Source organism: Eptatretus burgeri, chromosome 5 (assembly GCF_056783735.1).
Source record: "Eptatretus burgeri isolate ZD-2024b chromosome 5, Ebu_testis_v1, whole genome shotgun sequence".
Classification (NCBI taxonomy): Eukaryota; Metazoa; Chordata; class Myxini; order Myxiniformes; family Myxinidae; genus Eptatretus; species Eptatretus burgeri.
The window spans coordinates 60375076-60399603 of NC_140965.1; the positions used below are offsets into that span (position 1 = coordinate 60375076).

General features: G+C 42.0%; 2 protein-coding genes across 3 annotated transcripts in view; both read left to right on the top strand.

The window, feature by feature from the left end:
- The window catches only part of LOC147026515 (uncharacterized), a 335422-nt gene that overhangs the window by 269323 nt on the left and 41571 nt on the right, over window positions 1-24528 (top strand). The window lies entirely within an intron of this gene.
- LOC147026517 (uncharacterized) lies at window positions 21243-23698 on the top strand. Its single transcript, XM_085881975.1, has 3 exons — window positions 21243-22053; window positions 22152-22334; window positions 22432-23698. The coding sequence occupies exons 1-3, from the start codon at window positions 21961-21963 to the stop codon at window positions 23365-23367; spliced, it is 1212 nt and encodes a 403-aa protein (XP_085738101.1). The 5' UTR covers window positions 21243-21960; the 3' UTR covers window positions 23368-23698.

Genomic DNA, 24528 nt, shown 5'->3' on the forward strand with positions numbered 1-24528 from the left:
GTACACATAGAATATCAAAAGCTCAGCCATGGGATGTTAGATGTTAGATGGGATGCCTCAAATGTTAGAGGCTGAGTCATGAGAGCTACTGAGTGTTACCAATGACATTTGGGAATAATATAATAATAATATTACGAGTTCCCTTACAAGGTATTTCAACACAGGAGGTCATTAGGTCCATCAAAACCTGTTGTGATTGCCAACCTATGGTTGTTTGTTCATGCTCTATCCTTTTTAAATGCCAAGCGTCAAGCAAGGAAGCAGCACATACCATTTTTAACGTCTTTTGAAGTGACTCATCCAGGGTTTGAACCACTGATATTCCAGACTCAGGGCAGACATTAACCATTATGACACCAAGTCTGTTTATACATTTATTACTTTTTGTCTAACATTATCAGTCTAAAGTAACGTCAGTCTAAAGTCATCAGATAATTTTGTTATGATGGCAAAAACAGGAAAAAAAATGTTTTTCTTTGATGTATATTCTGTTCCAAGAGGTCATCACAAGTGAAAGTGGTTGTCCTCTTTCTTTTTTCTCTTTTTTTTTGTTGGCTTTCTTGATGTTGGTGGAAAGCAACATCATTAACCATTAACCATCATTAACCTGAGAAAAATCTATTCTAGTTACCATCATGACCGCATCACTAGTCAGATTGTACTAACCTGTTTTATTGCAGATTAATACACAAAGTATAAACTCTGGGAGGCATGTTATCATAGTGGTATTGATAAATCGACTTTATTGTGTGGTGGCTCAGCTGAAACTTCAGGGTTTTCTTCTTTGTAATATCAACACTCCGGATTTTGAGAACCAATCCAACATGAAGAGTATATCACCCATGACTGAGTTGTGCTGTACTTCATTTCGCTTGTTCACATTTGATGTATAAAGTGGGATTCATATTTGCAATGAGTCAGTTAATAACGAGTACCCCTCCAGCCAAAAAAGTGAAGATGGATCTCCCTGAAGAAAGAGATTTGCTGTGCAGAAGCTGAGCAGGAAGCAGGAGTTGTCAGTGTGGAGATTGCACATCTAACTCTGGGTTCCCATGAACATGCAGTGGAATCTGCTTGTGAAGTTCCTCACCCAATCATATTCACTGTGCACAGAGAAAGCTAGACAGCTTTAGGAACCTCCCAGAGCCGACTGTGCAAGAATAGGTGGCTGATTATAAATGCCTTATGACTGTGCACAAAATGTTAAAAGAGGAAAGGGTGTCCTCAAACATTTTGGTGGAAAAGCATGACAAGAAATTTTGGGTTGAATGGTAAGTATAGCTTCTGATCCAGAAAATGCATTTGCCTTGTGATAAAGAATTATGGGATGGTGATTCACTGGCTCAGAGCAGAATATTTTTCTCAAGGCAGCAGTCAAGAGACGGGGACCTTTTCACTTGTTCACTCTAACTGGTGGAAATACATGACCGGTTCACATATCTTGACATCATGGCCTGCCATGAGGGAAATTACACTACCTGTGTTAGAGGAGGCACAATCACTAAACTTAAGTGGGAGGTGATCCCACACTTGCTGTACAGCCTAAAAATTACCCTGTCTGACTACCACCTATTTGGGGCCCTGAAGGAAGCGTTACGTGGCAAGTATTTCACACAGCATGGTAATGTAAAGAAGGATGTCGGAGTGTGGCTACACGCCAACCCCAAAGAGTTATGTGCTGGAGGCACCAAGAGGCTGACATTGAGATTGGATAAATGCCTCTCACTCTTTGGGGATTGTGTTGAAAAATAACCAGCAGTATGTATCCTTGTAAGTTAAATATAGAGCTCTGGAGAGCAAAGTGCCATCATTTATTGACGCCCTCATAAATGTGGCAGGAACAAAAGATAAAGAATCAAGTATGATGGATTTTTACTGATCAGGTATTGGCTCATATTTATTACAAGGCAAATAAAAAACGATGAGAGCTTTTAGGCACAAAACATGTAGTCATACATTTTTACTTTTGCTTCTGGGAAATTATTCAAATGTTAGACAACAAGTCATGTTGAGACAGCATTGTGAAATAGCAGTCATGAATATTGTGATGGATTTTGGAAACCAACGGGGTGTTATCTACCAAATCGCACAAAACAATGGACTAGTTATTTTGTATATATTTTTTATCTAGGTAAACCTGGGAGTCCAACAATTAGTCTGGGGGGAAATATGCTTTGTGCTTGAGTGAGCGAGGCTTGCCCCCATTGTCCTCGCTTTCGCTCTCTAAACTCTCATCACTTCAAAACTCTTCACAAACTCGAACCACATACACCAATCAACCTTCATACACACAAAGCAACAACTTCACTCCAAATAATCTGCATTTGCCATTGGCGCAAATGCCATAAACAATGCCCCCTACAGTGAGTGGACATATGGAGGAAGCAAGACAGTTACGGTGCCCCTGAGTGGGCACATGAAGGAGGCGAGACAGTTGCGTCGCCATTGATGAAGCGCTGCCATAGAGTTCTGTTCCAGCCAATGGGCGCCGGCAGATCACAGGAATCAGCCAATGAGCACTGCTGGATCACAGAAGCATGGACGTGTGAGTCGACAGGCAGTGTGCCTAAAAGTGAAATGCCCAAGCAGGCACGAAGTGCACTGCATGTGGGAGCCATACAAAGGAGTTTGGAGTCGAACGGAGCTGGAGCTTGTGGTGGAGCGATCCGACAGAGAGGCGGGGAGATTGCCGAGGAAGGGCTCCTGGGCATGGTCATCACACACCTACTGACATTCACCCGAGCTGTATCTCACTCACTCAATATAAAACTCCAGACATCGGTGGAGTTCGCCAATGGTCCTTTTCAGGACCCCCACCATACTTCCACAACCCACATTCTCGCATCTCCATTTGAACCCATCTCGTCAACTCCCTCTGAATGCCTGAGGATCAACAATGTCATCAATGGAGTCACCAGCGGCCCTTTTCAGGACTCGCATCACACTTTTGCATCCCACACGCCGCACCTCACACACCACACCTCTTCACAAACACACATCACCCACCCAGTTCAGTACCATGTGAGCCAGCTGGCTCATGTTTGGGTAAGGGTGGGGTTGCACCCAAACCCCACTGTGATCACTCATCTGTCTGTCAAACTTGCTCTTCTTTTTTTCTGGAATGAATGTGGTGCCAAAAGAATGTTATTTTTCGTAAGTGATTGTCAGAAGGGGCTTCTGTGCAGAAATGAGACTTTTTCATATGTGACTGTTTCACTTGTAAATATGTGCATTGCTGAATAATAATTCCTTCCAAAATGTCTGGTTGTCTGTTTGAATTGATTTGACATCGTGTGCTGTTTTTGAATGTTCACCCTAACTGATTAGTTACTGGTACAGTCGTCAGAAGTCAACGTAGAACTTACAGTAAAGCTTGCCCATATACTGGAATCAGTTGTGCATTGGAAAGCACAGTACTCTGTCTGGGGGGTTGAAATTGCGGGGAAGGTAAAGCGGGATTTGGATGACGGACCTGACCAAAATTAAATGCCTCGGACGGTGTCTGTGGATGTTTAACAACCTGTTGCATCGCAGATTTATTTGCAGAGCCGGTGGCTTCAGGATCACCATCATCTAAGTTGATTCAATAATTCCCCTTGTAATTCACCCTGAGGTGAACCTGTAACAATATCGTTAAGGCCATTTTGTACTTCTTCATTTAATCTGACATGAGCTTAATTACTCTACCTCCACACGTATCGGTGGCACAATATGGATTATTTGACATCACGCAAACTCTGGTTTCTGTAGACAATAATTGAAGTCATTGTCTGCAACGGGAAGTAATCCAACCTTTCCACAAATCCCAGGTAGTGTGAGAATCTCAACTTTATGCTGTCCCACTCCCCCAATTTTTATGCTGTTTTCATATTCTCTCTCCAATCATTGTCAAACAAGTCATCATGTAACTCACAAATGTTGTGGAGGCACACAGCCTGCACCAACCAAAACTCATGTATGTGCCATATCAGCATAAATCCTTTCTCTTACATTTCTGAAGCATAATTTTAAATTGCAGAATGTGTTCTCTGCATATATTCATGATTGATTCTTACGAAAATTGGATGTTCTTAGAGACCCATGCATGGGCCCTGATAAGGCTTTATAAAATATGCCAGAAGCAGGAATTCAGCTTCAACAACAGCAAATTCCATTTACTTTTTTTGCCAGCAATTGCTCTGTTTGAGATTGAGGTTGGGGGGGGTGGGGGTGATGATGTTGCTGATGATGATGAGGATGATGATTTTGAAGAGGAATAAGTTAATGTTCATCTGAAGGATGATGCTAAAGCTCGTTAATTGAAGAAAACCACTTCGCACCTCAAGTACAATGACAATGAATGTTGTTTCAACAAGGCAAATTGTGCAGACGTAAACTAAACGGATTATTTCGCTAATTGAGGAATACACATTTTATTTCTCCCTTTGAAGTTACAAAAAACAAACCTGACTCAGGACTGCACTGAGGGAAGGACTGAAGGAGGTCGTTGCCTTTATATATCACCATGACTGCAGCCACCAGATGATAATGCTTCCCAAGAACAGCATCATGTCCTCTTCCTGCAGCTGTTCATTCAATCATAAATAAAGCAAAGTGAACCTCAGGGTGAATATTTAGCGGAAACAGAGGGGTACTTACTGTTGTAGGAAGTGTTGAGAAATAGCCCACTTGAGGATGGTTATCACTGGGTTGAAGGAACAGATGGATAATTTGCAGCAAGTGGCAGAATGTGAGAAACTTGAAGTTAATTGTTGGTTTCGGTTGTGGAGTGAGGTTGCTGAGGATATTGGAAGTGGTGACGGTGCAGCGGGAGCAGGCAGTGGAGATGGTGCAACGGGTGCAGGCAGTGATGATAGTGCAGCTGGAGCAGGCAGTGGTGCCGGTGCAACAATAGAGATTGATATAAATGAGGTATGGGAGACAGTTTTTGTGGGTGATGAGATGATTAAATGTGTAGATTCTTCATTCAGCTGGAATGATCGTAAACATATAATTCTGTGCAGTTTTGAAGGAGCAGGAGTTTGGGACATTGAAGGAAGGGTAAACTATATTTTATCAGGTTTTGGCAGGAAGATGGTTGTGGTACACCGAGGAGCGAATGACGTAGGGAAAGTGTACTCAGAGGTTTTGAAAACAAAGATACAGGATATTGGGTAAGTGGCTGAAATCAAAGGTTTGTGAGGTAATGCTTTCTGGGATTCTCCCAAGATTAGGAAACCATGTAGAAATTATGAGCATAGCAATAGATGAAATGAAAACGAGAGATGAACCTTCAGAGTGTAGGCTTTATTCCATTTGATTGGAGCCACTTCTACGGGCACACCGGGGAAAACAGGCGCAGCAAGGAGTACATAAGCAGTAAGGTATACACGCGCAACTAATCACCGCAAAATAAATCAGTATAAGCACGGAGTCCGATATGCTCTCAATTCTCACCATTCAACGAGCACCAAGTGAACCGCCGCCGTAAAACGACAATGTCCCTGGGACAATCACCCCCGACCGTGCCGAACCTCAGCTTTATCTCTTCCGTGCTCGAGCCGTGCAACATGTGATCACACGTCACGACCTTCAATTCACCACATTCTCCCCGTCTTTAAAATGTAACTAGAGGCCCAACTAACGCACCATGATTACTTCAGCACTATAGGAGTATACATTTCAAGCAACGCGAACTATCTAAACTACAGAAGCATACATGCCAAGCAGTGAGGATTATTTTGAGTTGTAGGAGCATGGTCAAGAGCATCGATATATTATGTAACGAGCATATAGGAGCATGAGCATCGAGGATGCCGATAATCCCCTTTACAGATTGAGTCGGCGAGGGGGTATTATTCGTCGACCTCTCCGGGAGTAGATGGCGGTTTCACTTGAGGAAGGCTTCCGATCCTCTTGGTGAGCCTCGACTCGTGCCGGAGATGACTCCCCGATCGCTCTCAGGTGGAACGCGGCAGCTCCGTCGTCACCCTTCTCAGGTGGAGTCCCTGGGGGGGGGGGGAACACCTGGGGAGGGGATGTCAGAGGGAGGAGTGCCAGATCGTGGTGTACCTGCAGGAGGAGTACCTGAGGGAGCCAAATGGCGAACCGACACAGTGGTCTCCCTGCCATCCGGGAGCCTGACATGAGCATACTCTGGATTAGTATCGATGAGTTCGACCTCTTCCACCATGGGTTCATACTTGCTTTGTCGTACCGGGCGTTTCATGAACACTGTTCCGGGATGGGTTAGCCAGTTGGGCACCGATTGGCCGTCAACATAACGTCGTTGGTGAGTAAACATTCGTTTGTGAGGAGTTGCATTGGTGGACGTGCAGAGCAAAGAGCGTATGGAATTCAGAGCATCGAGAAGGGTAACCTCCCACCGCTCGGGGCCCAGTCCTCTCGATTTCAGCGCCAGAGTTACGGCTTTCCAAATAACTCCATTATATCGTTCCACCTGCCCATTACCCTGTGGGTTGTAACCCGTCGTTCGACTAGTTGCTATGCCGTGCTCTAATAGGAATTGTTTTAGCCCGGCCGACATGAAACACGGCCCTCTGTCTGAATGTATGTACGAAGGTTTCCCAAACATAGCGAAGAGGTCAGACAGACATTTCACGACAGTGGCCGAGGTCATATCCGAGCACGGAAATGCGAAAGGGAACCTTGAATATTCATCAACAACAGTGAATATGTATCTGTTGTCTGTCTCGGTCAGCAGGGGCCCTTTGAAGTCAATGTTTAGTCTCTCGAAGGGAGAAGTGGCCTTGATCAATCTGCCAGAAGCCGCGCCATAGAATCTGGGTTTTAGTTCAGCACAAACAGGGCATGAAGCATTCATTTGTTTAATATCTTCAATAGAATAGGGAAGGTTTTGTCTGCGTACGAAATGTGCCATTCTGGTTACCCCCGGGTGGCACAGAGACACATGGAGGTCTTGCAAAGCCCGACTGATTGTCGCCGAACAGTAGACCCGAGAGAAGGTGTCTGCAGCAGGGTTTTCCCTCCCGGGCCGGTAGACTATGTCATAACTATAGCAAGCTAGGTCTATCCGCCATCTCATAATTTTTTCATTCTTAATTTTCCCGTTATTTTTCCCATCAAACATGAATGCCACGGATCGTTGGTCCGTAACGAGCGTGAAGTGGTTTCCCAGTAAATAATGTCTCCATTTACGCAGTGCTTCGACGATGGCGTATGCTTCCTTCTCTATTGCCGAGTGTCTCTGCTCGCTTCCAGAGAGAGTTCTCGAGAAGAACGCGACCGGCCGCCCAGACTGATTAAGCGTAGCAGCTATCGCGTGATCTGAAGCATCTGTTTCCACCACGAAGGGCACCGAGCTATCGATCGATAATACCACGGAATTACTGATATCATCTTTGAGGTTGTGGAAAGCTGTTACAACAGCGGCATCTGGTGGAAAGTTTTTGCAATGCACTAGGGGATGTATTTTCTCGGAGTATTGCGAAATCCATCTTGCATAGTAAGCGAACATGCCGATCACCCGGCACATTTTCTGCAGGTCCTGAGGTGGGGGTAGCTCATGAAGTGGGCGCAATCATTCAGGATCAGGCTTAATCGTGCCGTCGGCTATTGTGTAGCCGAGAAGGTCAATTGACCTTGCCGAGAATACGCATTTCTCGTAGTTGAGAGTCAGATTATATTTTCTAGCAATGCTCAAGAATCTGTCCAGATTCATGTCATGTTCCCCCTGATCCCTACCGCACACTGTGACATTGTCCACGTAAACAAAAGTGTCTTTGAGGTTTTCATATGAGATGATGTCGTCCATAACCCGTTGGAAGCAAGCTACTCCATTCGTGACACCGAATGGAATCCTCCTGAATTGGTAGAGGCGTCTACCTGCCTGGAATGCGGTGTAAGGTTTGTCTTCCTCTCGGATGGGAATTTGATGATAGGCGCTTCGCAAATCGATGGTGCTGAATATCTTATAATTGGCCACGCATTCGACCATCTCGTCTATGCGCGGCAAAGGGTAGGCGTCGAGTTGGGTAAAACGATTGACCGTTTGGGAATAATCGACAACCATTCGTTTCTTATGATTCTGGTTGGCGGTGACCAACACCTGTGCATGCCATGGCGAATCGCTCGGTTCTATAATTCCTTCTTCCAGTAATCGCTTGGTTTCTGAAGTGATGAAATTCATGTCAGCAGTGATATATCGCCGCGATTTGATCGCTATCGGTTTACAGACCGGCGACAAGTTAGCGAACAGCTGGGGGGATGTTACCTCTGCGGTGGTCAAAGCATTTAAAATTAGACGAGGTTTGCTTCCTCCAAAGGGTATTTCGATGCTCGTGTGCTGCTTGAGGACATTATGACCCAGAATTACGTCTGCGCATAAATCACGAAGCACCAGTACCCTTACATCCCGATGCGTGTACCCTTTTACGTCCAATTCAACATTGCAGTACCCTCGTACGCGGGACTGTAGTGATGTGGCGGCCATGCTTACCATATTGTCTCTCGGGTGGATCTTCCATTTCCTGCCCTTCACTCGCGAGCTGTTGACGAAACTTTCAGAGCTACCGGTATCAATCAGTGCCTCAGCCATATGCCCGTTAATTTGTATGTTGATGATAGCCTTGGATAGATTCCCCGGTGAGGCTGCAGTTAGTTTCTTTTGCGAGTAGAGAGCCGCAGAAGTGGGTTTATTTCTCCTTAGAGTAGATTTACATACCCTGGCATAATGCCCTTTCTTGTCACAATTCATGCATGTGGCATCTCTTGCGGGGCATTTGTGGCGGGGGTGTCTTTTGTACCCACAAAAGAAGCATTTACCAACCGGAGTAGTTGCTGAGGAGTTTGACGAGGTCTGGGTATCCGGCTCCTCGGGTTTTTCTCCATCCCCTGTGTCAGGCTGTGTCTGTGTCTGTGGGGTTCCTTGATTTTCCACTGTAGCAGCGTTCATTAGCAGCATCGGTGTCCCAAATGACTCAGATTGCTGCTGAGCCGTATCCATCGCTCGAGCCTGATCGACTACCTTTTCAAGAGTGGGTTGCGCTTTCTCTAGTAAGCGTTGCCGTATGTGGGCTGATCTAAGTCCTTGGATAAATGCCTCCCGGGTCGCTTCATTTCGGTGTTCCTCGGCGTTTACGGCCCAGAAGCTGCCGTCTTTTCCCAGCTGTTTCAGAGCTTGCAGGAACTGATCGATTGTCTCCCCGGCTGCTTGCTTGCGTGTGTTGAGAAGATGTCGTATGTATACCTCGTTCTTGCGCTTCACGTAGAGCCCCTGCAGCACGTCGATCGCTGCTTCGTAGGTGTCACACTCCGAGAAGAGCCTGTATACGCTGGGCGAGACATGATTCACAAGGGTGGCCAATTTGTCAGCTCCCTCTTCGATGATGGTCAGATAGTGTGAGAAGGAACGGAACCAATGCGACCATTTCATTTCTGAGTCAGTCGCATTTGGGTCTGCGTCGAACCTCTCCGGTTTGTAGATCTTGTCCATCGTTGGTTGAGAGAGCCGAGAAAACCAAATGGAATAAATTGAAATGAAAACGAGAGATGAACCTTCAGAGTGTAGGCTTTATTCCATTTGATTGGAGCCGCTTCTACGGGCACACCAGGGAATACAGGCGCAGCAAGGAGTACATAAGCAGTAAGGTATACACGCGCAACTAATCACCGCAAAATAAATCGGTATAAGCACGGAGTCCGATATGCTCTCAATTCTCACCATTCAACGAGCACCAAGTGAACCGCCGCCATAAAACGACAATGCCCCTGGGACAATCACCCCCGACCGTGCTGAACCTCAGCTTTATCTCTTCCGTGCTCGAGCCGTGCAACATGTGATCACACGTCACGACCTTCAATTCACCACAATAGACATCAACCAATGGCTGGAAGAATGGTGTAGGGAGGAAGGTTTTACATTTAAGAAGTAGTGGGAATCGTTAAGAATATTAAACATAATAGCAAGGCATTATTTAAGTATATCAGGGGAAAAGAACAGGTTAGGACCAGTGTGGGCCCATTGACGCATGGCACTGGGAGAGTGGTTCGTGATAAAAGTGAGATGGCAGGCTTATTAAACAGGTATTTTTCTTCAACTTTTACACAAGAACAGACAGGAGAATTGCCAATAACTGAGATTACACTGAACAACAAATTTCAAAAAAATTTTTTTACTGGAGATGTGTAAAGTGATTAAGACTAATTTGGGTACGCTGATTTCAAAAATCATAACCGTTTTGCTGTATCACGTCAGGATTTTCAGGAACAGAAATATTCCCATTGCCTAGAAGTCAGGATTTCAATGAAATTTACATATGTCTTTAACATGTCTATTTCGTACAATTGTTGTTAACTTGTGTTATATTTCTTTCTTTCAGATAAAGATGAGTAGGCGTTCCTGTACCAATCATCCTGACAACTTCTGTTATGTCTGTGGTCAGTATACCAAAAAAGATCAACAGCGAAGTATATCTACAGCAGTGAAAATGAAGGCCGCCTACTTTCACTACTTCGGGTGTAAGGTGGGGGACCAAGAACAGAGCTGGGCACCACACATCTGCTGCACAAGCTGTCACACAACCTTGACTCAGTGGTTGGTGGGCAAGCGCGCGAGCATGCCATTTGCGGTGCCCATGATATGGCGTGAGCCGCAGAATCATCATGATGATTGTTATTTCTGCTGCACAAGCATCGCCGGCTTCAACAAGAAGAATAAAGGTCACATCAAGTACGCTGACTGCGTCTCTGCTCGTAAACCTGTGCCTCATGATGACGAGAACCCCGTTCCAACACCTCCAGCTGATCAGAACATAGCTGTAAGCAGTGGTGAAGAGGATGGTGATGATGAACCTTTTGAACCCGACACTCAAGAATCACACCTTCTGAACCAGGGAGACTTAAATGATCTTGTAAGAGATCTCTCACTGTCAAAGGCGAAGGCAGAGCTGCTTGGATCAAGGCTGCAGCAGTGGAATCTACTTGAACCTAACACCAAGATATCCTTGTTCAGAGCACGTCACAGAGACATGGCTGAGTTCTTTGAGATGGAAGACACGATGACATTCTGCAGTGACATCAACGGTCTGTTGAAAGAACTTGGGTGTGATCACGATCCTGCAGACTGTCGCCTCTTCATCGACTTGGGGAAGAACAGCTTGAAGGCTGTTTTGCTCCACAATGGCAACGAGAAACCATCAGTCCCACTGGCTCACGCGTTCGGCATGACAGAGACCTATGAGACTATGCGGCAGCTGCTTGATTCCATCAAGTACAATGACTTCAACTGGCACATCTGCGGAGACTTGAAAGTGGTGGCGCTGTTGTTAGGGCTGCAGTCAGGCTACACGAAATACATGTGATTCCTTTGTCTCTGGGATAGCAGAGACGACAAGAATCACTGGACGAAGAAAGATTGGGAAGAGCGAAAAGAGCATGTACCTGGTCGACACAACGTGAAGCATGTCGCCCTTGTCGACCCAGCCAAGGTTTTCCTTCCACCACTCCACATAAAGCTCGGCTTGATGAAAAGTTTTGTACGGGCAATGGATCTGAATGGGCGTGGGTTTTTATACCTCAAGGAAAAGTTTGGCAACACCTTTTCGGAGGCCAAGATCAAGGCTGGTGTCTTTGTTGGACCGCAAATCCGACAGATTATGAAGGACGAAACTTTTCCGACAACTCTAAACCCCAAAGAGCTGGCAGCGTGGAGGAGCTTCAAAGCTGTGACGGACAACTTCTTGGGGAACGAGCGCGCGGACAACTATGAAGAAATAGTGCAGCAGCTGCTGGAGTCCTTCAGGAAACTTGGCTCCAGGATGTCCCTGAAAATCCATTTCCTACACCAGCACCTGAACTTCTTCCCTGACAACTTGGGAGCAGTCTCGGACGAGCACGGCGAGCGATTCCACCAAGAGATTTCACTCATGGAGACGCGTTACCAAGGGCGGCACAACCCGGACATGATGGGCGATTTCTGCTGGTTCCTGCACCGTGAAACTGACACAGAGCAGCACAAACGCAAAGCCAAATGCCTAAAGCATTTTTAATTACATTCTAGTGGAGTTTTTCTGTAATTTCTATAATTTTGAAGCATTCATGATGAAATAAATGAATAAATGAATTTTTGTAAATTTCATTGAAATCCTGACTTCTAGGCAATGGGAATATTTCTGTTACTGAAAATCCTGACGTGATACAGCAAAACGGTTATGATTTTTGAAATCAGCGTACCCAAATTAGTCTAAATCACTTTACACATCTCCAGTAAAAAAAAATTTGTTGTTCAGTGTTATCTATCAAGGAGGTGAGGAATGGCTTTTACAGAAGATCCAGGTTGGAGTGGAGGAAGTAAAGGAACAGCGAGGAAATCTAAGAGTGGATCAAGCTCCGGGCCAGAGAATATGTATCCAAGAGTATTGAGGGAAGTGGCTGAGTCGGTAAGCGAGATGTTAACGGATATTTTCAATCGCACACTGGAGTCAGGACATGTACCAAAGGATTGGAGAGTAGCAAATGTAACACCATTGTTTAAGAAAGGATCCAGAGAAGAATTGGGAAACTATAGACCTGTTAGTTTGACTTCAGTTGTGGGGAAGGTGTTGGAGACATTAATTAAGGACCAGATGAGGAATCATTTAAACAAATACAAACTAATTAAAGTTAGTCAGAATGGCTTTACCAAAGGTAGTTCTTGTCTAATAAATCTTTTAGAGTTCTATGAAGCAGTGTCTGATTGGGTGGATGAGGGAAAGGCAGTGGATATAGTATATCTCGACTTTAAGGAGGCATTTGATAAGGTACCACATCAGAGGTTGTTAGCCAAAGGGAGTGCTTGTGGAGTGGCTGGTCAGGGAGCTAATTGGATTGCAAACTGGTTTAGTGATAGGAAGCATTGAGTGGCTGTGAGAGGGAGGATGTCTTGCTGGGAGGATGTAAGTAGTGGGGTACCTCAGGGATCAGTACTCGGTCCATTACTATTCATTATTTACATCAATGATTTGGTAGTGCGGTGAAGAGTAAGCTTTCCAAATTTGCAGATGACACAAAGCTTGGAGGTAAGATGGAAAGCAGAGTTTTCCATCTGTGATACTTTCCTGTATCTGTAATCAGATGCAGGAAAGTATTGATACTTGTATAGATTGGGCAAAAAAAATTAGCAGATGGAATTTAACCTGAGCAAGTGAAGGTGTTAGGGATGGGAAAGGATAATGAAAATAGAGATTACATGATGCAAGGGGTAATTTTGAAGCATGTGAAACAGGAGAAGGATCTCGGGGTGGTAATAGATATGGCAGGTATGCAGGCAGCACAGCGCCAGGTAGCTATGGGTAAAGCAAATAGTGTTTTAGGCTGTATTTGGAGGATCATTTATAAATCAAAAGAAGTGGTGTTAACATTGTGCAGGAATTTAGTGAGGGCCACATGTAGAATATTGTGTGCAGTTTTTGTCACCACAACTCAGGAAGGACGTAGATGCCATAGAAAGGGTTCAGCACAGGGCTAATAGATTGATTCCGGGCCGATCTAGACTCAGCTATGATTAGCGGCTGAAGGAGACAGGGCTTTATACACGAGAAAGGAGGTGGGTATGAGGAGATGTGATGGAGATGTTGAAGATAATGAAAGGTAAAATAAGTGCAGATTAATTATTCAACAAAGTAGACAGTGATAAGCCATAACCTGAGAGTAAAGAAGAGGAGAGTTAAGACGGTAGCACGGCAGGAGACTTTTACTCAGAAAGTAGTTAATTTTGAAAGAGGGTGTAGACATTCTATAAGCACTGCACCTGGAAGTTATGGAGATAGAAGAGTATAGGGATGTTGGCAGGACTTTTAGGTAGCCTGATCATTGATGGGTGATTGTGTGCATGTGTATAGAGTGCTGTTGGTGGGGGTCTCGTCAAGGGTGGTTGTGTGGTTGATGTTGTGTGTTTTTTACCCAAATCCATGCCCTTTCCCCTGGGGGGAGGGGTGGGGCGGGGATACCAAAACTACAAATAATAAACAAATAACACATTTTAAAAAAGCATTTCACATTTTCTTATTTTGATCTTGTGTTGATAAATTAGTGTGGTGTTGTTGTGGTGCAGGCATGATGGGCTGAATGGCCTCCACCTGTATCTAATTTCCTTGTGTTTCTTTGTGTAACCTTCCCTCTGAAATCTAATCCTTTCATAGCATGCAAAATAGTAGTTGTAATTAATAACAATAATAATTATACAATATCACAAGTTCCTGTCACACAACATCACAATCAATAAAAAACCACTAACAGAATGATCAGTTGATGACGTTCTCGGCCTCACAAGAAATGCAAATTGCTAGAACTGGAATAGTTTGAATAATTCTGTAATAATGCAAAGGTCAAAAGTGAAACGGCTTTGAAGGCCATTAGATACAGAAGGTGCTTGACATTTCACACTTGAAAGGTTATAAATGTGCCCCTTATTGTTAGTATTTCATACAGATAAAAGTTGACTTTAAGAAAACATTTCACGTGTAAAACGGCCTTCTGAGTGATAGGTTTCCAATATGTTGAGAATAAGTTCAAAGAAAAACCGAGCAGTGCACAATGGTCGACTTAAGGAAGTGGAATTTAGAGGGAATGAGGAAGGAGTTATGTAGGATTCAATTGGATTCTACAGTCTGGACAAAATAACCTCAAAGAAAATTAGGTATTGTACATTATAGTGTGTCAGAAAGATTTTTCCACAATAATAGCAAAGTTAAAAGCAGAAATAATCCAACATGGAGAACTAAAGATATCTAAAAGGTATTAAAGATAAGCAGAAACCTTGTACATTTTGTATTAAAATGGATTTGATCCAGATTGGGAGGATAACAGGTGACAACAAACAACAGTGAATGTCAGTCAGGCAGGAAAAATTACATAGTGGCGATGCACATAATAAATATATCATGATGAATATTAGGCCGAACAACAAAGCACTAAACCATATGCTGTACTTAAAGAAAAATATGATAAAGGCAAGCATTCAACTTTGATGGATTAGTAGAGAATATTGCAGTGTATCTAAAAACAGTGATTTCAGATATCTGACAATTATTTTACATCTATGTTGTAGCGTCAATGGCTCAACTAACGTTGAGCTCGTTGTGGCAGGAAGTTAAAATCCTGCGATATACCGAAGAGTTGAAACTCCTGTGAAGACCGACCGAATTAGAGCGGACTATGCATGCGCAATTTGTGTGTTGAAACATGAGAACCTTAAAGCTTTTGTAAAAAAAACCAATGGGTTTATTTCCCAAACCATAAGCCAGCGAAGATTGACCGGGGGAGGGATTCGATGACGGGAAGTGATGGGGAAGAAAGGGGGACACGGAATCGATAATAAATAATTATGTACAATGAGAATAAAAGAAATCTAAAGAATTAAAGCGCCTCACTCCGGACTCGATCCCAGAAGGGAAAGGGACAAAACTGGGGGGGGCTCAGCTCTTGTGGTAGAAGGATGGGCGCGGAGCAGCCACGAGCAGGCGATGAGATGATGAGCAGGACGATGAGGTGATGGGCATGACAATGATGAGACACTTGGGCAGGCAGAGCAGCCACAAGGCACATGGGCAGGTCTATGAATGGGACAAGGCAGGAATGACGAAAAGGCCACCAGGCAGGCAGACAACCTCCTAAAACCTCAAACTCTCTCAGAACTCTTCTTTTTTCTCCCCGGTTTTCTTTCTCCTCCAAACTCAACATACCTTTCCAACACACCCAACCGCCAAATTCGGCTCCTCTCTCCTCTCCCCAGGAAATACCCCACCCTCCGAAGCCATCCCTCACTCTGCCCATGTAGGCGTTCACAGCTCTGCCCCTCTCTTCCTCTCTTGCCAAGTCTCCTGGTGCCCCCAGGAGAGGTTTACATAGGGGTTTATACACACAATTTCCTCAACCATCATCCCGAACTAATTATTACCATGCACCACTCCCTGTATGATGCACATTCAAACAAGACATTCTTTAAGCTGATGTATCCCAATTTATTATGTCAAGATTGACGAACTACCCATCCACGGACCATGCTACTCTATACATTCCTATCTGCTCTGCGGTGATATGTAACCCCCCCCCCAACAAATATTACAATATTTCATGAAATAAAAGACAATAACTATTTTAGAATCAATAACTGCCTTTCTTAGAAGGAAATGAGGAGGTAATTGCCAGGGTGTCTGTGAATAAGACGATTTCAAGCAGATAAGAAGTCTCTGAATAGTTAAAATTCTCGGAGCAGATATTTTCCCTCCTATCAACCTTATGGAGTGATTAAGAAAATGTCTGTAGTACCACTGGCCATAGTATACTCGGAAGAAAAAAATATTTAAGAAACAACTTTTAAAGTTTGATACAAAATAAGAATTCCGTGTTCAAAATATATTGGTTATATGTATGCAAACCGTGGTGATTGAGGAAAGGAACATGAGTAAATTGGAGGTAGAACAAGTCGTGTTGCATTTATCATCACCTGAACTGAGCGATCCTGTAAACTCACAGGCAAATCACGTCTCATATAGAATCTCCGTACACGTCTGTACAAGACCTACGACACCACACTGTAAATTGTCCAGATATGCGGTCTGTCAGTTTCGGAAGGGATAGGCATCATTTAACACAAAATGAAGTGGCTCACACCAAGGGGAAATGACCCAGATCAGACTAGTGATGATTCTCAGTGTAGTTCATTGCAGTGCCATTTTGAGGCCACTGGGAAGGTACTATATATAAAACTGGACAGGTCATGAAAATACCCATGTTACAAAAAAAAGCAGGTTACAAACATCCATGAGGATTGCTCCACTGGCCCTTGCTGAAGTAACCACAAGGGTGTTTCATATTGCAACTCTTTTGTGCTGGTCAAGTTGGCTACCCGTCGTAGCTTTCCAATCTAAATAATGACTCCACTTGCTGATGTTTAGAATTTCGCTCCCAAAAATCGCTGCCGGCGGCCATTTTTCGCAAAATGGCGGGCTTTTTTCACGTTTTGACACAGAAATCGACTCCTACACCTGCTAAAATACGTTAATGTTACTTGATATGTGTATGTTTGTAGATGATTATGATTGCTAAGTCTGCTAGCAGTCGGGGACGAGACATTAGACATCCAATATGGCGGAAAAATCCAAAATGGCGACAAGATGGCCGATTTTTGGCCACTGTTAAGTTGTTCCCTCCGATGTGGGTTCTAATTTGTCTAGTTATAGGTTTTTGGGTGTGCTGAATTCGTTTTATGCTCTAAAATGCAGTATATCTGTCACAGAGACGTCTGCGGGGGTCATGCTCTCGCGTTAAGAAGTAGTTCTTGCAAGTCCGAAGAAGAATTTTGAATATTCTCACCCTCATTAATATCAGAAAATAACAATAAAATATTCGAAGGTCAAACATGTATTTATTTAACATGTACAGAATATACACGAATTACGAGTATACTAATGCCATAATGAATGTTCTAATATGACTTCATGTATGCGTGCATATCAGCCTCAATAATCAATAATATTGGCCATGGCATGGCATACATGGCTGTAGCGACATTTCAAATTAAAATTTCCATAGTTCAAAAACATCAATGTTCACACTTCGCTTCATATAGTTATCCACATTTTCTGAAGAGTGGATTTCGTGTATCCAGAATAATTCTGCCTGTGCCACTCCACCACTTGAAGCAAAGCTTGCCTTTGCTGTTCATCCCTCGTTTTGTCTATAAAATCCGAAATCAACTTAATTCCACGCTCTGCAAGGTCGTTAACTATGTGAACATTGTGCACATAGTTTGCGAATTTTTGGTAACCATCACTTTCTGGCCATGTGCTTGCAGGCTCACACATCCATTCTACATCTAGTACATCATATAGTTCAAGAAGGTTGAATAACTGCCACGAGTCATCATCTATGAAACTGCTGAGACACAGGTCACTACTCTCATTCTCTTCCACGGCCGGAAATTTTGGCTTTCCTGAGCAGAGTTGATCATGAGGTAGTCGAGGTGACTGATGCAACAGTTTTGCCATCGTTTCTCGCTCATCTGTGGGCACGTTGGAATCCGCAAGAGCGAAAATTACCAATGGCATTAGTATACCAGTAATTTGTGTATAAACTGTACATGTTAAATAAATACATGTTTGACCTTCGAATATTTAATTGTTATTTTCTGATATCAATGAGGGCGAGAATATTCAAAATTCTTCTTCGGACTTGCAAGAACTACTTCTTATCGCGAGAGCATGACCCCCGCAGACGCCTCTGTGACAGATATACTGCATTTTAGAGCATAAAAACGAATTCAGCACACCGAAAAACCGATAACTAGACATATTAGAACCCACATCGGAGGGAACAACTTTCCAGTGGCCAAAAATTAGCCATCTTGGACGCCATTTTGGATTTTCCGCCATATTGGATACCTAATGTCTCGTCCCCGATTTCTAGCAGATATAGCAATCATAATCATCTACAAACATACACATATCAAGTAACATTAATGTATTTTAGCAGCTGTAAGAGTCGATTTCTGTGTCAAAACACGAAAAAGGCCGCCATTTTGGAAAAAATGGCCGCCGGCGGCCATTTTTGGGAGGAAAATTCGAAAAAAATCGGCGAGTGGGGTTTTCATCCATATTGAAAAGCTACGACGGGTAGCCAACTTGACTAGCGCAAAAACGTTGCAATATGAAACACCCTAGTAACCACTTTTTAATTAGTCTCTCCAGAATGACTTGGAAAAAAGATTCAACGATGAGGCTTCAACCCATGCTATGGGGTCCAAAAAACCACGAATCTTCATCCCTCTAACACAGTGCCATCAACAGCAGTGTTTTCAATGGACAACACAACATCGCAACTGGAAGGGCATTTTGGTGCCATGTTAATTTCACTGATGAGTCTAGATTCTGCCGATATTTCAACAATGGATGTCGAGATTTCAACAATGGATGTGCTGGAGTTCACAGATGAAGTAGGGAGCTATTTGCTAATTGTTGCATTGGGAACATCATGGTTCGTATGGTTGGGGTAACCTGATGTTATTACATAACATCCAAGGTGGCCACTCAACTGATCTCGTCATCATTCATCGGGCTGCTATGACTGGTGTCAGATATAGGGATGAGAATATTACACCCATCGGAGTCCCTCTGGTCAAACACAAGGTTCAAACTTCAGCTTTATGGATGACAGTGTCCTGACACACTGCACACATGTCACTACTTCCTTCAGGATGTCCTTCCATCAGGGTGTACACAGTACATACTTCACTACTGCCATTCAGGATAACAACATCACTCATATGGACTGGCCTGCACAATTGGATTGTCAGATTGGACATCCGAATGAATGATGGGTGTTTCTGGTCATCAAGTTTACCGACATTCTCTTGATCAACTGGAAGTGGCTCTGGTCGACGAATGGCACATCTCACAGTGAAAGCTGGATTTTTCTCATTTAGTTTAATCTATGATTTATTTTAAACATAAGTTTAAACATGTTTACAACCCTGTATTGGAGGCACTCTTGGTGGTCACAGACATTAATAAAGCCACTCTTGTCAATGTAAACGTTATCTGTTGCTTTGTAGACTGGTGCCATTGCTCTTCCAGATTGATTTTAGACAACCATGTTATTGATGTATAACACTAACTTTCATTTCTATGAATATCATGTATCTTTATTGGGTTCCAGCTGAAGTACCCACGTTGCCCAGAGAAATTCAATGAAATATGTATTTAAATATTTCCTGCATGACAAATTGGGGAACGTTGGCCTTATTGTTACCTCCACCACCGAAGGTGAAGGAGGTTGTTTTCACCCCTTGCTGTCTGTTTGTCTGTTTGTGTACAGGATATCTCAAAAAGTTGTTCACGGATCCAGATGAAATTTTTTGGACAGGTTCAGTGTGTGACACGGACAAACTGATTCGATTTTGGTGAAGAACCAGATCCAGATCCGACTATGATAATATTTTGAGTGATCCAGATCCAAATCCGACAATGATAATTTTTTGAGTGATTCTTCACCATTGAGAGATAAGGATAAACTGATATATAGCACAATATCCCAAAACGTTTTGGACGGATTCGGATGAAACTTGGTGGACAGGTTGGGTGTGTGACCATGACGAATTGTTTTGATTTTGGTGAAGATCCGAATCCGGATCTGAATACAAGAATTATTTGATTTTTAAAGTGATTCTTCACCATTGAGAGTTAGGGCCAAAAACGACATAGTTCTGTATAGCATGATATTTCAAAAATGGATTGGACCCGATATGTTCTTGTGGAAACGGGCATTACGTTACAGCGGTATGCGCTCTCCAGAGTGCCCTTCTAGTTTCATATGAATTACCAGTGTTGGGCGTTCTAAAATGCGCTTTGACCACTTTCCCTTCTTTAAATTCTCTTCATTAACTTGTTTTTTAAATACAACAAATCACCACAACCTCAACATACGATCTTCACAAACCATATTATTTGATCACGCTCAGGAAAAACCTATTCAAAAGAATATACTCGCTCGAGGCCTGAAGACTGAAGTGTTATAATAAACCTGTATAAAGCAATCTTTTTTAATAACAAGTGCACATGTAAACTCTATAATAATAAATTTGTGTTGTTGACAAAAAATCACTATATCCAACCTCACAATACATTCTTCACAAAACATGTTACTCAGTCGCTTCCTGGGGGAAAAAACCACAGACAATATATAAGCACAAGACCCTAAGGAAGTCTGAAGGCCAATTATCTGATTAAAAAAAAATTTTCAATTTTGTTTTATCTTAACATAGCTCCTTGACCCTCTTCTGGATGAAAGAGGAGGAGACCCTGCAAAGTTTGGTTGCACTTGTTCCGGCATGGTCTGAATGCATAAACAAACAAAAAAACACACACAAACAAAATGTCATGAATAGCACGATACTTGCGAAATCTGTAAAAACAAATTTCACCTATAAAATAATTGGTGATTGAATTCAAAGACCAAATACGCAAAACCTCTTTAAATTTCAAGTCAATCGGATGAAAATTGATAAATTTAGAAACTCGCCTATGTTGACCTTTTGACCTATGTTGACCTCAAAAATAATTGGAGGTTGAATTCAGTAAACTGATATGCAAATCCTGTTCAAATTTCAAGTCAATCAGATGAAAATTGAGGATTTTAGAAAGACCACCATAAGTAGGGTAAGAATACTGATTCTGGCTCACTTTTCCCCATGTAAATGAATGGGGGATTTTCAGAGATTCATAATTTTTTTCCCTAAAAATAAATCCCCTTTTTATCCCAAGGTATATTTATTTGTCTCCCCTTTTAACTTGGAGGTTGAACCTCATTGAATTGAACACCTGGGGGTTGAACAGCTCACTCATTGAACCTATAAAGATTTGTTCATTCTCAAATTCCTTCAATAGTTTAATTTTCTTTGCACAATAATCCCCATCTAAAATATTGACAAACAAAACATTTGAATCTTTATATTTTTGAAGATACCCCTTTTGTGCCATTACGAAATGATAAACTTCTCTTAATGCTCTTGTTTGACCACCTCCTGAGCCACAGGTTATTTTTTGTTAAGCCCCGCCCACTTTTCTTTAAGCCCCGCCCACTTTTGTTAAGCCCCGCCCACTTTCCACAAGGTATTCAATAAGCCCCGCCCACTTTTCTTTAAGCCCCGCCCACTTTTGCTAAGCCCCGCCCACTTTTGCTAAGCTCCGCCCACTTTTCATAAGGTATTTTTCTAAGCCACGCCCACTTTTCCTAAGCTCCGCCTAGTTTTGCTAAGCCCCGCCCACTCTTACATCATTTCCAGTTCATCTCTGACTCACAAAGAAATCACTAGAAAATTACAGGATGTTATGGTTTTGAAAAATTTCCCAATGAAGGCTTGCCTAGGCTTGCCCAGGGAATTTCCAAAGGAAACCACACCCACCAGTCTTTCTCTATAAAAGCTTCAAACCCAGGCTCCATTTTAAACATTTGTTTTTGCTGGCAATGGTGTTTTGTGTGCTTGTCTCGAACTCTCTGTCTTCTATGGAACTAAACCTTCAAGTTGATGAACTGGATTCAAACCTCTTATCTATTGAGGTAAGATTTTTTTATTTTCCTATTTTCAAACTTTGATTGAAGCATACTCATTTAATAATTAAATAACTTAATTAATACATTATTATTTTCTCTCACAGGAAATTGTATCTGAAAATACTGCTTTTGCTACAACTTGGGGGGAAATTGTTGGCTTGGTTGAAGACCTTATGAGCGACCAAGACCTTGAGTGGGATGACTTTGGTGTTCCTTGGAACTCTCTGTCTTGTATGGAACTAAACCTTCAAGTTGATGAACTGGATTCAAACCTCTTATCTATTGAGGTAAGATTTTTTATTTTCCTATTTTCAAACTTTGATTGAAGCATACTCATTTAATAATTAAATAACTTAATTAATACATTATTATTTTCTCTCACAGGAAATTGTGTCTGAAATACGAAATGAAAATACTGCTTTTGCTACAACTTGGGGCGAAATTGTTGGCTTGGTTGAAGACCTTATGAGCGACCAAGACCCACAGAACGAGTTCGTCCTTGATGACCCAACCAAAGAGTTATACCTTGGAGACCAGCAAAATCCTGAAAAAGAGTTTTACAGCAATAGTACTCATTGTGAGTTATCAAGACAATACCCACTGAACAAGTTATACCTTGATGAGCCAGAATACAAGTTTTACCTTGGAGACTCACAAATTTTGAAAAAATCAAGAAATGAGTTCTGCCTTGATGGTTTAAATAACTACCTTGGAGACTCAGGAAAAGGGTTCTGCCAAGATGGTTCTAAATATGGGGCCTACCTTGGAGACTCACAAATTTTGAAAAAATCAGTAAATGAGTTCTGCCTTGATGGTTTAAATAACTACCTTGGAGACTCAGGAAAAGGGTTCTGCCAAGATGGTTCTAAATATGGGGCCTACCTTGGAGACTCACAAATTTTGAAAAAATCAGTAAATGAGTTCTGCCTTGATGGTTTAAATAACTACCTTGGAGACTCAGGAAAAGGGTTCTGCCAAGATGGTTCTAAATATGGGTCCTACCTTGGAGACTCACAAATTTTGAAAAAATCAGTAAATGAGTTATCCTTAAGAGACTTTGTAAGTTGGTTTTACTTTGAATACTTGAAATGTGGGTTCTGGATTGATAACTCACAATGTGATACATATCTTGGAAACTCAACGGGAATGTGGTTATACCTTGAAGACTTGGAAAGTTGGGTTTATGTTGGACACTTGAAACTTTTTGGGGGCTTTTATTTATTTATTTATTTATTTATTATTATTATTATTTTATTTATTTATATTTTGGAGACTTTTGGAGTTGCTATCACTCTTTGGGATCTAAACCTATCGATGTAGTTCTTTGTCGGATGGTGCTTGATGGGAGCAAGATCAAGAAAGTTCTGGGAAGAAAGTGCAGGCTTACTCCCCCTTTCTACGTCATCAAACCTGAAAGCCTTAAAAGACAGAATTGGAAGAATAAAAAAAAAACGTAAAAATATATATATATATATATAGGTGGAAATCTCATTTTGAAAAAGACATTGTGTTGGGCGAGGATTGAGTTAGGGTTGAGATTTTGAATGTGAGGGTTGGGACACACACACATACACATCAACAAACAAAAGTTAAGCCTTGACTATTCAAGACTATTTACTTATTATATATAATCCTGTTTTTTCTGTTTTCATGAGATAAACAAGGGCAAAACCATTATTATATTTACCCTTATTAAATTCTTTTATTTGTTGTTTACTAATCGTGGCTCCACAAAACTCATTCTCGATACCAAGTGGATAATATTCTTCCTTACGAGACTGATTTAATTGTTCCAGGTCTTCGAGGTTAATTTTAAATGACCAATTATACCCTAAATCATTCATATCATACCCCCATTGTTCTATTCTCATACAAACGATACGCCCTTCTTTATAAAAATGTATTTTAATTCGAACTGTGAATTCTGTATGACCTGGAGATAATATCAACACTTCTGTATCTTTAGAATACACAGCCGTTTTATTTAAGTATATATATTGTGATAAATCGCTTAATCTCACCAAGTCATTCGCGTCAGTCGGGCTTGGATAATTTTTTAATTTATAAGCATTTTTCATGTTAATATTTTTGTTTATATTATATTTATGTCGTTCAGCCTGTGCCTTTGTGTAATAATTTGATAAATCAATATCCAGTTCTTGAGATACACCAAAGATAGAACCATCTTTACCAACATAAGTCATTTATATTAGATTAAAAATAATATCATAAAATTTTTTATTTTTGTTGAGTTGAAATAACACATATAGACATAATTGACCACAACACTTGGAATTTAATTCTTGGACTTGAAATGTTTGATAAACACCATTCTGTAAGAATTTTATGACTTCAACAGGTGGTGGAAGACCAAAACTATCAAAATAATATTTGTCTTGACTATTAAAAATACAAACCCAATGAGAACCGTTCCCATCATTATCTTCTAAGTTCATAATAATATTCTTTGTATGTTTCGAC